Here is a 14492-nt window from a genome sequence, read left to right on the forward strand (position 1 = left end):
AAGCACATTTTACATATCCTTACTACTTGTTGCTGCACTTGACTTGGTATTTTCTTTTTTATTTCATCTGCTGCCATCTTTTGTGATTACTTTGCTGACCAGGTGGACCCATCCAGTGGTCCAGCCTCAGAATGCCATACCTTTCTCTTTTCCAGTAAAGCTCACTATCGATCTACTTTCACTTGCCCCAGCACTTGTCTCCAAGCATTTCTGTATCTCCAAGCATTTAAGCTCAGGACTCTTTCTCTGGCCATAGACTGCTATCTCTTGCACTTCTTTCTCTTCTTTTAAAGAAGTGTTCAGTTTTTTTTTTTTTCCTCCTGTATAAAGGAGGAATTGCTTATTTAAGAAAATTGAATATGCTCTATTATAATAGAAGATAATGCAAATTATTTGCAATACCACAACCTCCTTCTCTCCTCTCCACTTGATTTTTGGCTTGGAGAGCTACAGTCCTTGTGGTTTCTCACTTCTAGTGGGGAAACCATTTTATTCATATCTCTGTCACTCTCAGCGTGTGTCTTTGCCTCTGTTTTGGGGGTTACTAGCTTGATCGCTAACTAACTGAGCTAATTGGTCTCTCTTTTTAATAAGGAAGTTAGAGTGTATTAGATACTAACTTCCATTACCCGTTTTTCTTTTATACCTATCATTTCTTCAAGTCATTTCCTGTTTTCCTTGTCCTCAAAGGAGAGGTGTCTGGTTATCATAGCTACCTCTCCAAATCTATTTCAGGTTCTATTTCATTTACTTTCTCCAGGACTGTGATAAATCAATTAGTCCCTCTGTCTCCTGCATCTCCAGTTTCTTCTTCCCATGTCCCTTTTATTGAAAAGGAGTATGTCTCTTTTCCACCCTACTTTTCTGTTAAATAACCAGTGTATCTCTCTCCTTTCTTTTATCACTAAACTTGAACAATTCCTACCACCAGTATTTAATTCTTTAACTTCCTTATGAATTTGTATCATATAACTTCTTATTTCCAGTAATTCATTAAAACGATTTCTGCTAATATCACTAACCTTCTGATTGTTAAATCCAACCCTATGCCATGTTGCTATGGTTTATGTCACTGGCTACTCTCTCTATAAAACTCTTCTTTAGTTTCTGGAATATGTTGTCTCCTGATTTTCTTTCTGTTTTTTTATTTAACTCTTCTCCTCCCTCCTTTTCTTCCTACCTTCCTTCCTTCGTTTCTAGTGAGGCTCTCTTCATCTGGTTTCCTCTTCAGTGTTGGTCCTCTACACAGTTTCATGATTTCTTCCCTGTAGTTTTTCCCTCTATGTGCTTTTCCTAGAAACTCCACCTACTTTTGTGACATTATTTACCTCTCTGTGCTGATATCTTTGGAATCAGTATGACTGTTCTCACTTTTTCTAAGAATCTCCTTCCAACTGTTTTCTAGACATCTATATGTGATTATTTTGGTGGAATATGGGGTTCAACATGTCTAAAACAAATTTATTAATTCTCTGTGAAGATCAATTCCTCTGACTTTAAATACTACCTCTATTAATAATATCAGAATTCAACTAATGTTTTAGACCTGTATCTCTGTTGTCATTCTCTGCATATCTTTCCCTTTATTTCAGGTTCACGTGATCCGAGAAGTGGCTTCCATGGCTAATGAAAAGCTTGGAGTGTCTTGTGAAGTCATTGATCTGAGGACTATACTACCTTGGGATGTGGATACAGTTTGCAAGGTATGGATATAGTATTGATAGAGTGTCATTTCTTTAAAATCTCGGGTGAAATTTGTTGGATATTTGCAAAGAATTGTTTTGAAATTTTGAGCTTTGTGGGCATTTTCTATTGATTTAAAATTTTTAGATTTATACTATGAAATAAATTTATACTATATAATAAGCTTAATGCTCAAGCAAACAAATCACTTTGCGTTTTGTTCTTCCCATAGTTCTCTATGGTTAGTATATTATAAAACTGTGTCCTTCACATGGCCAGCTTGGGTTGAATTGTATGAGTAATGGAGTGGTGCAAATAAACACAAGGAGTCCATCTGTGTTTTTAACTTCTGATTTATTATGGTTTGATAAGTTAGATTTAATATAGTCAGATAAATGGTTTGGCTGAAATTTCATTTGTTCTTCTCCGAAAGAGATGGATTATTAAAACAACAACAACAAAAACTTTATATAGCCTTTATACTGTGGATCATAGTTTGACTATTATGTTGTGGGATTCTGTAGTTTTCTAAGTTTCTGATTTATAGTTTTATAAGTTTTCCTATTAATTTTAGCCTGATTAGATTGATCTTTTTCCTTACTACTAATAGGATTCACATAGCCCCCTCTCAAGAATATAGTTTATGGAATACTGTTCGGCCATAAGAAAAGATGAAATAGTACCATTTGCGACAACATGGTTGGATTTTGAGATTATAATGCTAAGCAAAATAAGTCAGACAGAAAAAGTAGAGAACCTTATGGTTTCACTGATATGTGGTGTATAAAACTGAAAACAACAAAAGAACAAGACTAACAACTGAAGAAACAAAAACTCATAGACACAGACAATAGTTTAGTGGTTACCAGAGGGTAAGGGGGGAGGGGGTGGTAGATGAGGGTAAAGGGAATCCAATATATGGTGATTGAAAGAGAACTGACTCTGGGTGGTGAACACACAATGTGCTAGATATATAGGTGACATATTACAGAATTGTACACCTGAAATTTATGTAACTTTACTAACAATTGTCACCCCAATAAACTTTAATTAAAAAAAAAGAAGAATATAGTTTAGTTCTTATTTACTGGGCTATAACCGATATCTTTCATATTAATGTCTATTATAGATAAAGTACATCTACTCTCGTATTGGTGTGTAAGTAAGGTTAAACTCTTTTTTGGTGATGGTTTTATCTACTAAAGTTTAGGTAACATTGCATCTGTTATTTTTTTCTTGATTTATTGCTGTAGCAAATGAGTCCTAAGATCTTAGGTATTTTACATTTACTATTTTTAAGAGCTTTGGCGTTCTCATAGCTTTACAGGCTGTTTCTTAGCTTACTTACATGAAGCTAATCTGCAATCATTACTGCTCTAAATGTGTAGCAGAGTGTTTTTAGGTGAAAATTGTCTTATAATTTAGTGGAAGATTTAAGATTTGTTATAGTAAATGTTCTATAGACTCACTTGACACCATCTAAACATTTGACATGGTTACAAATGGTTTCAACAATATTCTAAGTCCTTGTATTTGTAATTTCTATAATTAAGAGCAGTATTTTAGGATCATTTATTCCTAACTGCCTGAAAATAATTCGTTTTGCAGGCATTTTCAAATAAAGTCAGACACTGGTTTTCTTTCAAATAGCCAAATGTCCCAATTTATGGTTTAAACTGGAGTTGATATCCTTTGCCCAAAAGCAGGCTTCTTACTGGCAACGCATATCCCCCATTCATTTTGGAGTTTATAATGTGACTGGTACTACTGCATGGAGATACGCTGTTTTGTCATGGTGAGTGGGGTGAACCGATAATATGGTCAGGACAAATATTTTTAGAACCTTATTTACATATTTATGTACTTTATACATCCAAAAAGAATTTGTAGCAGCTTATGGTAAAGCACAAATATAATATTTCAAGTTGATAACCATGAAAGCAAAGTGAGAAGAGGTAGAGGAAGAAAAAAGGAGATATATTTGTATCTACTATATAAATTTGCTTGGGTAGAGCCTCTTACCCCCATTATTAAATCTACTGGTTGCATCTTTGTATGATCTGGGAATATAGATCCCGTTTCCGTAGGGCTCTATATTACTGGAGAACATGAAAGAGTAAGAGACCTCTACTGAGTGAGAAAGTGATGCAGCAAATTTCTGGCTTGTTAGCATCATTATTTTAGTTTTGTGTTGGGATGCTTTTATCATGTCATTTTTCTGGTTGTTGACCCTCCAGTTATACCAGTGAAAAGCCAGCTAGTTAATCATATCTTGATTTCTTTGGGTCTATCTGTGACTCTCTTCATTGCTGATCATGGTGTATCTCCTGTTTTCTTTTCATGTATCAAAAGAGAAAAGTTTTTGATACTTAGCATCTTTTCTAGAATTTAGAGATGATTTTAAAGAAGAGAGCCAAACACTCATTAAAAATGACACATTTTTCTTTAACTATAGCTAAGCTTTTATTCTTCATCGTTATGAATTCTGTAGTAATCAAAACTTGTTTATTATCTTTTTCAGTTAGTGCTGTGTTTTATTGGTTGTTTTTTTTTGTCTTTATGACAAAATTATATCTCTCAGCTTTATTCCTTATATGTTAAACTCAACACCAAAATGCATCTTTTAGGACATCTACTCAAGAAAAGCTTATTAAGGTAAAAATCATTTATTGAACATATATATACTATGTATAGTAAAATGATTCTGGGACAGTTGAGAAATTGTTAATTTAATCTGAGTTTAACTATGTTTTTAAAACATAGTTATGCATTTTGCTTTGAAGCATTGCTTGGAAGTTAAAAGCCTGAAAAGTTACTCAAGGACAGAGAAAGCAGCTTTTTTTTTTTTTTTTAATGCTGCTCAGGGGAGTTTCAATTCTGAACCCGAGATTGAAGCTCCAGAAGCCTCTGAATACCAGAATAGAAATTCTTATGTTTTGAGGTTCTTAGGAGACGGAGACCTACGTGGGGGTCTGGGGTTGTGGGTGGAGTACAGTGGCTTCAGAACATCATCAATGAGAATTGAAAGCCCTGAGATGAGTGGTAATTTGACACTGATGATCTCGGGCTGCTTTTTGCTTGGGGGTGGGAGGCTGCCAATTTAGTCTTAACTAGAAGCGGAGAATCCATAGTGTATAGATTCCATGTTTCATGGGGCTGTAATGACAGAATTGGAAATTAGAGAGGTCTTAAACAAATAATCGGTCTCCCTTTTAAAGTATTTGCCAAATTCTTAAGATGTGTATGGCGGGAGCTAAGCAGAAAATGCCTGACAAGCTAAGCCATCACTTGAGGCAGAAGTGAAAAAGACCAATCATACTCTCAATTGAAGCTGTGGAGTCAGGTCTTATGAATAGAGGCAAACCAGAAGTAGATCAAATCTTCCCAAACCTGCAATATAGTCTCCATCCCTTACAGTTCCTTTTCAGTTAATGTAATTTACCTTCTGCTCTATCTGCCCAACAGAACAAGGAGTCATTCCTCCCATCATCTGGTATCTCTATGAACTAACAGTCAATAAAACATTACCAAATACATGAAGAGGCAGGATCATTTGATCAAAAACCAAGAGAAAACATAAATAATAGAAAGCAGAAGTACAAATTATCCAGATATTGGTGTTAACAGACAAAGACCTTATGATTATTATGTTTAGGAACATAGATAAAAAAGGAATAAAAGAGCTAAGAAAGTGAATTGCCTTAGAGAATTGGTGTGTGTGTTTGTATCAAATAAACATTATAGAACCAAAAAAAATTTGACAACAAGATCTCAGTGGATGTGTTTACGAACATATTGGACTCAATACGTGATAGTACTTATGAACTAGAAGGCAAATTAACAGCAAATGTCCAAACTGAAGCACACAGGGAAAAAAAAGTAGACTAAAACAGATAAAAGCTTCTGGTCAAAAGACCTGTCCTATACAGAATCTGATTTTTAGAAGAAGAGAGAATGAATTTGTCAGAAACAATATCTAAATTTCTATTCCTCACGAAAGTTTTGAAACACCCACCCATGTATTCAAGAGGCTTTGTGAACCTCTAAGAAAGATATATTCAAAGAAAACAACACCCCTGTACACAATAGAATGCATCTTAAATTGAAGATACCAAACTAGAATTCTATACCCAATGAAAATATCTTTTCAAAATTAAGCTAAAATAAAAAGTAGTTTAGGCAAGTAGAAGTTGAAAGAATTGATGACCAGAAAGCTTTCACTAAAAGCGAATTTACCAAGGTCCCTGGAAACAAGGTCAATATATAATGATCTTTTATATTTTTATATACCAGCAAAAGACAAATAGAAAATGAATTTAAGAAATTTATAACATTTGAAAAGGCATTGACAAATCAGTTATCTAGGGAAAAACTTGATGCATGTGTAAGAACTGAGTGCAGAAAATCACAAAATATTATTCAGAGAAATTAAAGAAGATCCAAACTAACTGAAACACGTGTCATGGTAATCGATTGTACGGCCAAGAATAGCCATGGCAATTTTGAAGAATAAAGCTGGAGGACTTAATTATCAAATGTTAAAATCTGTTATAAGGCTGTAGTAATTACAACACTGTATTGGTGTAAAGATAGAAAAATAGACCAATGGAACAGAAAAAGGAGTCCAGAAACAGATTGTTGGTCTTCTGATTCAGGATAAAGGTGACAGCAGTTCAGAGAGGAAGAGGTGTTTTCAATAAATGATGCTGGTTTAGTTGGGTACCATAGAAAGTATCACACAAATGTCAATTCTAGATGGAATTCCAATTCTAATTGTCAAAGAAAAAAAAATGACAAAGCTCTTGGGAATAGCATAGGAGAATATCTCTATGATCTTGGGCAGCAAAGATTTTTTTAAATAGAACAAACAAAACCCTGGAAACACATTTAAAATAGGCTGATAAAATTGAGCTTCATTAAAATTACAATTTTTCATCAAGAAGCCCCAATAAGAGTAAATAGACAATCCACAAATTTGGGGAAATTCATCAAAATTTATATTCAGAAATATAAAATACAATTAAAGAGAAAGGACACCCCAATAGAATTATGGGCAAAAGTTTTGAAAAGACACTTAACAAAGGAAGATATCCAAATGACCAATAAAAATATGAAAAAATGCTCAATTTCTTTGGCTATCAGGACATGTAAATTAAAACCACAGTGTGATACTACTAAAGTCGTCATTGTGGCTTAAATGAAAAATACCCCAAATACCAAGAATTGATGAGGATGTGGTGCTTTTTCTTATTCTTGGTGTTTATATAAAGTTTTAAAAAGTAACTGTAGAATATTACTCTATGAATAAATCCAACTTGGAATTTATTCCAAGTTGAAGCATTTATTTAAAAGTCTTTTTAGTTTGACCTTGTGTTTTTATTTTTCTTAACAGTTTTCCTTTTTCATAATAGTATATAAAAACTCACTTGAATTCTTATTAGAATAGGGCCAATTTATTCTAAAAAGCAAAGTGAAATTGACTACATTAAACCTCAGATGTCTATAATTTTTGAGAAATCGGTTCTTATGATAATGACATTTTCTTCGAAGATGAGAGTTACTATTCTGTATAACAGCTTTTAAAACTTCTTAACCTTTTGGATGTTAGTATTTACAGAATGTTTTCACTTATATTTTCTCAAGGGAAATATAATGTATATAATTTTATCTTAAAAATAACCCAAATGAACATCGATTAATATACTGTATTAATTACATATATCGGGGTATATGGCTGTTTACTTACGTCATTGGTACATTACTGTGCATTTTTTTGTGGTTTTAAGCCTCTTTAAATTTAAATTTTATCTTATTTTCTACTGTCACATTATCACCAACTGTGCTGGGAATCCGGATAACCACATTTTATAACTGAGACGTATACATTGGCCAAGGAGGGTCTGTTATGTTTTCTCATGAATCAAGAACACATGCTTTACCCTTCAAACCGTATGATATCAATTTGGGGCTTTCGGAAACTTTCTCCTCTCATTTCCTTGTCTGCATTGCAGGTGGGTCATTGTCATGGAATTCAGAAGGAACAGATCAGCCTGGGCCTGTTATCTTTGGCCTTCCTGCTGGTCCCCGGGGTAACCTGTGACTTTTATATCTATTACAGCTATTATGTAGTACTTCTGATCAGGATTTTTATCTGTTCAAGCACACTGTGGTACAAGATATTGTCTCAAAGTCCCCCAGCCCTCAAGTAATCTACTTTTTCTGAAGTATTTGGTGTTTTTTTGTTTTTGTTTTTTTTCATTTTTAACAAAGGAAATGGTATAGAAAGGATCTTCACTCCCTCCAATCTTCTCTCTCCCTTGCTGCCTTTCCCTCTCCTTTCTCTGTAAACCTCAATTATGTAGCAAAAGATGATGTGCCCATAGAAGCAAATGGTCGTTCTTTGGCTACATATTGAGGTGTGTGTAGTCTTAGAGTATTTTGGGGCTGGGCTATCACTGGAGCAGGGCAAGGCCTCAGCAATACTGCAGTGTGGGACAGAAGCTGGGAGTAATTCATCTGCGACGTGAGGGAGTGACGATAGTTGGGAGCGAGTACTCAGTGTTTCTAGATTTAACATACTTTTCTCCTACCATTTCACCTGGGCTATTTCCATTCTTGCTTCAAAAGACTTTGTGGGACCCTGCGTAAAGGTAAGGAAAGCAGTTTCTAAGACTGGTGGGGTGGGTGTGGGGTGGTTCTGGGAGTAGAGAGGCCTTCAATAAAAAAAGGAAAGGGATATTGTAGGAGTACAACTGGAAAGGAGTTACACCTTGTTCATGAATGTGGGTAATTTATGTATAAAGAACCAAGTTTCCTTAGTCTTGGCATTTGCACCTGGTATTAATTAATGTTAAGTGTTTGTGAGTACGAGTAGTGCAAAACATATTTAGAAGACCCAGAGTACCACTGAAGAATAACCTAGAAATATACGTGTTATATTTTATAACTTTAATTCTAATTTTGTAGACATTTAGTTTGTTTTTTATTTTCATAGGTTTTTTTTTTTTTTTTAGACTACCATAGATTACATTTTTATTAAGATTGCTAACACCAACAAGGTAATGTTTAAGGTCTGTATTTTACTGAATGTCTCTAAATTGGTTTTATAGGGGATGTTGGAGAATTGATCTTTAGAGAATCCATAATGGGTTAGTACTACCGGTTATATACATGTTTTAGTTGATTTCTTGGACTTCATTTAATAATTCGGGGATAGAATACTATTTTTCTTGAGGCTTTTAATTTATGAGGGAGAGGGGAGAGAATGAGAACAAGAGCTTTATTTTACCAGAGGGTGGAGGTTGGTGGTGGGAAGGGGAGATAGTAACTACGGATAACCACTAGAGGCCTCTCTTAAGCCAGGTTTCATGGTTAACTTTACCAGGTTTCCATCGTGGGGCCTGGCTGTTCATTGTAAATTAAACATATTTTAAGTTATAGTGCTGAATAAATAATATGAAATTACTTTTATTCTAGAGCATATATTACAATGTAACTCAAATGTTTTCTTTAATGTATGTATCAGAATAACTGATGATCTATTGGACTGAAAACAAATTAGGAATCTTCTCACCGCTCTTTTTTCTCTCAGCTTTTAATACAAGCATGTAATCTAAGAATATGGCCAAATAAAAATTATGTCTCTTCGATAACACATGGATATTTGGTCTTGAAACTATTACTGATTTAACGTGTGTAATCATTGAGAGTAGTTTATTTTTCTAATGGTAGACTATAAATAATTTTAATTACATATTAAAAATTGTATTTCATTCATGATTATAATAATCTTCTAACATAGAAATCCTATTTAAGAAATGATTACAAAAATCTTTTTAGATTTAACATTATCCAGGGTAAAATTAATTAATTTTCTTTTTTGTAGCAATGAAAATAAGTCTCATTTTTAGTTTGGAATTCTTTTGGATGCTGGTTGAATTTGCAGATCGCAGGAGGTAGGGCAAGGTCATCCAGTCTGATAAGAACAGTTGTTCTGTTCCAAACTAGAAAGGCCAACAATTTAGAACTTGGTTTCACCTTTGCCCAGTCATTGTTCCCAGAGTGTTGTCTTTGTTATGACCACAACAAGTTAGTTGTTGTACTAGTTGGAACAAGGTCTAGATTCTTGGGTAGTGTATTTGTGATGTGACTACTATATTTATTGCCCTGCGTGGTGGTCCTTGGCCAATTCCTGAGTTGCGTGTGTATTTCGTTTATTGCCGTATCCCTAAGAGTCTTGAAGATGTCTAATAAATGGAAGATACTCATAAATGTTTTTTGAATGATCTTATTATATTTAAAAAATATTGTGTAATATGTAAAATTTTTGTTTTTCTCTGAAAGAAATTAAAGGTTAAACTGATAATTCCTGTAGGAAAAAAATATACTGAGAGTATCACACCTGCCACCTGGTCTATTTTTGGTATGACTTATGTTTTTGATATGTTTTAAAGAACATTAAAACAGTGGGTTCTGTTCTAATTTTGGTATTTTTTTTTTATATAGCAAAGCTTCGTATGGGCTGGTAAAATGATAAAAGTTAAAATGACATGTTTTACGCATATCTCCTTTAGTATTCCCACCTGTTCTTTTAATTAGACATCAATGTCATTATTTTCTAGGTGAGAAAACTGAGGTTTAGAGAAGGTAGTGTAACTTGCTCCACGCCACACAGCTCACAGAGCTGGGCTCCACACAGATCGCTGGTTTCCAGAAGCTGCTTTTTTATTATTTTGTTGCTTTTATTGAAAAGCTGCATCTCAAGCAGAGTTTGAACAGAATTTGTAAACATTTTTCAGATGTGATAAAATAACTGTGATTTATGACGTGATGTGAATGTACTGGACATTGTAAGTGTAAAAGGTGTTGGCAATAGAAATGTATTTACAGGGGGGGCAGTACTTTTTAGTTTGTTTTGTGCTCGGCTTTCTATCATAACTGTGTATGTTATGACAGATTTAATCCTTTTTCTTGTCCTTTATGCTCAGAATTATTACTTCCATTGTAAAGATGAGGAAACTGAGTCTCAGAAAGATTAAGAACTTCTTTCAGTTTCCCAGCTAATAAATGGCAGAACTGCAGTTTAGTCTCAGATCTTAAAATTTTGAACTCTGATATTTTCGTTGTACAGCAGGGCCTCATGTTAGAACAGTTATTTTACAGTTAACTAACTTTATGCTTTAAAAATTCTTTTGAGATTTGCTGATGAAATTCTCCTTAATTTGAGCTTGCAAAATATTTTATAGCATTTATTTCTTGCACATTTGCCCACCTGTGTAACACTTTAAAAAATATGATAAATACTGTATGCACTTTGTAAGTCATACTACCATAGTTCATTTCATTTGGCATTATATTTTTTTTCCTTCTGCATGGAACTGGAGAAAGCAAGATTAAGTTATATAATTATGTTTTTCTATTTCTAATTCTTTTTCATGTCCCCCCTTGTACACATACTATTTGAGTTTCACTCAAGATTTTCATTTTGTTTAAACTATTTGCTTTTGCTAGTAGGAAAAGCGGTGAAAAGAAAGAAACCCATTACCTCATTTCACAGTGAAAAAAGATCATAGGTACATTGTGTTCTTAGTATGACATTTTAGGTGTAATGCAAGAAATCTACATTTGTTGACTTTCTGTTCTTCACTTTGATGATCATTTAACTTACTTTCCCATAAAACTGGTACTTACATTTACAAAATTGTAGCATTTATGCTATAATCAGTAATATTTTATTGCCTTTTCTATTACAACACCCTGGTTTTTGCAGTATCTAGCTGTTATAAGTTAACTTAAAAGTTTATTGAAATGGGTCTACAAAGGTTTTTCAAAAACAAAATTAAGAAGTATACCATTTACCTCTAATTTATCTACTCCAAAATTTAAGCCACTCCTAGGAGTCTTGGATAATCAACCCAAACACGTACACTCCCTGTCACCCATTTTTATTGCTTTTTCTTCCAAGAACTTGGGTTTTCTCTCTACTGTTTACATTTTCTTTTATATCTTTAATTAAATTATGTAGTTTCTTACAAAGCTGTTCTACATCTTAGGTTTAGTTTTCAATATTTTTTGTATTTTTGTTGATATTATGAATAACATTATTATTAGAGGTTTTCCTCTCCCCACCCCTTATCTTTTTCCTTTTCCATGTGTGGTAGTAAAAGAGATTTAAAAAATTAAAGTAATACATTAACATGTCAACAACACATATAGTTGAGCAGAGCTTATGAAGCAAAGCAACCTTTTCTGTCCTTGTCCCTAGGCTCATTCCCTAAACACAGCCACTTTTAACCATATCTCTGTTTTGGTCTTCTGATAGCTACTTCCGTTTCTCTGAGTAATCCACTGTACAGGTATTTTGGCGATAGGACAATTTATTCATTTCTGCAGTCCCGGATTCTACACAAATACAAAAAAAACAGGGTTTACAGAAAAAATAGGTTAGGCAGACCACTTAAAACCATTTACCACTGTAGCATTTGTGCTATAATCAGTAATATTTTCTTGCCTTTTCTATTAGTATAACACCCTAGTTTTGCATTATATTATGCTAACATAATATAAATTGTATATATTATAAAATAATACAGTAGTTTTTAAAGTTCTGTTCTATAAATTATCTGTTTCTTCAATAGTTTGTTCCTTTTGTAATATTTTTTCTTTTTGTTGATTATTCAGGATAGCTGACTGTGCAGTTTTCCCGTAGGTCTTGTTCCTCAGCAGCAGGCATCTCTTCTGTGGGAAGAGTTGAGTAGTTCTGTGCTTGCGGGTGAGACTTTGCTTTATGGCGAGGGAATGAGAAGTCTGTCCTTAGGCAGGAGGGGGTGCCCCTAGGTGTGTAGATAAGCTAGGCTTGCCTCTTAGACATCAACCCTCATGGAATAGGCCTATCATTGTAGGAAGTTTGAATGGTTTTATGAGCAACTAGCTTCTATGCCTGGGTTGTCTCTGGGGTCAGGGTTGGATAGATGTCTTTCATTGGGGGAAGTGAGGCAATTAGTCCAGCTGCTTTCTTTAATTTCCTTTTTTTCATTCCCAATTCTTACATCCACTTTCTAGACCTGCAGATGAGCGCATCTGGGGTCTCTGGGAAGATTTGTTTCTTCCCCTGGGCACCCCCCTCTCCCACCCCTACCTCACCCCCACCCTTTCTCTGTCCAGGCTTTAGCTTCCTCTACTTAGTCTACATTTTCATCACATATCCCAAGAGACTTGTTTCGGTCTCTTTTGTCTAATAATCACTTCCTCTTCCCAACTTTGTTGTTTTGGCTGTTCTAGGTTTTTTCCCTTTGTTTTCATTTCCTGTCTTGGGAGAGCAGGGAAGACAAAAGCAATAGATTCAGTCCATCATCTTGAGTTAGAAAGCTTCTCTATTATGTTTTTTTCAGTTTTTATCAGGAAGCATAATTTGTGTATTTCAGTCTCTGTATTGTCATTTCACCAAAATCTTATTAATTTCAATAATTTCTTAGTTGATTTTTTTCAGATTTCTAGGTTGGTAATCTTATTCTTCAAGTAATTTTATCTCTTCTACTCTGTATACTTTTTTTTTTCTCGTTTGGCTAGAACCACTGAACAATGTGGAATGACAGCAACGATAACAAACATGAATGTAATATTTAAGCCCAATCTTGAACTGATTGAATTGTTAAGTAGAAAATGGAAAGTATCAACTTCATTATATTGATTTCTGGCTTACTGAGAAAGGCATCAGAAATTTTCTGCAGAGGTTAGTGTTTTTGAGTGAATAGATTTGGCACTTATAGCCTGAATATCTCTTATACTTCTATTGCCAATAACCAGAATTCAGAATTGGAGATGGGAAAGAAGGGAAAGTTAGCTTTGTAAAATAATAAATCCTTCCAATAGAGTTTACCAAATTTTAGATGACAGTCATAAATCATTATTGGGCAGCAAAATTAATGTTATCTCTGGACAGTAAATCAAGAAAAACATGTCACTCAACTGGCAGTTATAATGGATCCTCTATCCTAAAGCCAATAAAGACATAGTGAAACAACCATCACTGGCGAGATACGTGCATGTGGTTAATATGGACCCCCTGACTGACAGCTAAACAATGGTCATTGCAAGGACAAAAAGATCTGGTTATTGGTTATCATGTAGAAGAAATTAACCTCTTGATTTATTTTTATTTTTTAAAGTTGCTTTAAGAATTGCCTTGTAGATATTAAAACAGATTTATGATATGAAACTCCTGAGTACAATATTTGGAAATGTTTGGTGGCAGTTGCAGGGAAGAGATTTTATGTCAAAGGAAAAAGACTGCATATCAGCCTTATCTGTAAAGGGACTTTTAATCAGTTAGAACTGTCAAAAAATGAAATAAGTTGCCTTTTGTGGTCATGAGATCCTCATTAATGGGAAAAACTTGATCATCTGGCAGAGATGTTAGAAAAAGAATGAGGAGGATAGCCTAAACAGTCTCTTTTACATCAAAGATTGTGTGAAATAAATCAAAACTATGCTTTAGCATTTTGGAATATATAATAATATCTCAATATTAAATAATGTAATAAAATAATACAGATATTATAAGAAGTTATCCCTTTACCTTTTATATTTTATACAGGAGTTCTCATTCAAATTTCTGGTAAAATACCTTGTGTTTTTAAACTTTTTTTTTTTTTTTTTTACTAGCTTTATCTTTTTTTTCAAATGGTAAATTGTTTCTCCAGTTCTGTAAGTAGAACAGACATCCACTAGTCTGGTTTTATAGTGACTTTGTTTTCTAACACCTCTGGCATTTATTTATCTCTCTAACTTTCCACAGTTGCTGCTATCTT

At 33.9% G+C, this 14492-nt stretch overlaps 1 protein-coding gene across 3 annotated transcripts in view; it reads left to right on the forward strand.

The window, feature by feature from the left end:
- BCKDHB (branched chain keto acid dehydrogenase E1 subunit beta) overlaps nucleotides 1-14492 on the forward strand; it is a 209550-nt gene that overhangs the window by 66681 nt on the left and 128377 nt on the right. For all 3 annotated transcript variants that reach the window (XM_033103559.1, XM_033103560.1, XM_033103561.1), the window contains exon 8: nucleotides 1593-1703. In XM_033103559.1, the coding sequence (XP_032959450.1) occupies nucleotides 1593-1703 (111 nt within the window). The remainder of the gene's footprint in view (nucleotides 1-1592; nucleotides 1704-14492) is intronic.

Source organism: Rhinolophus ferrumequinum, chromosome 3, assembly GCF_004115265.2.
Source record: "Rhinolophus ferrumequinum isolate MPI-CBG mRhiFer1 chromosome 3, mRhiFer1_v1.p, whole genome shotgun sequence".
Taxonomy (NCBI): Eukaryota; Metazoa; Chordata; class Mammalia; order Chiroptera; family Rhinolophidae; genus Rhinolophus; species Rhinolophus ferrumequinum.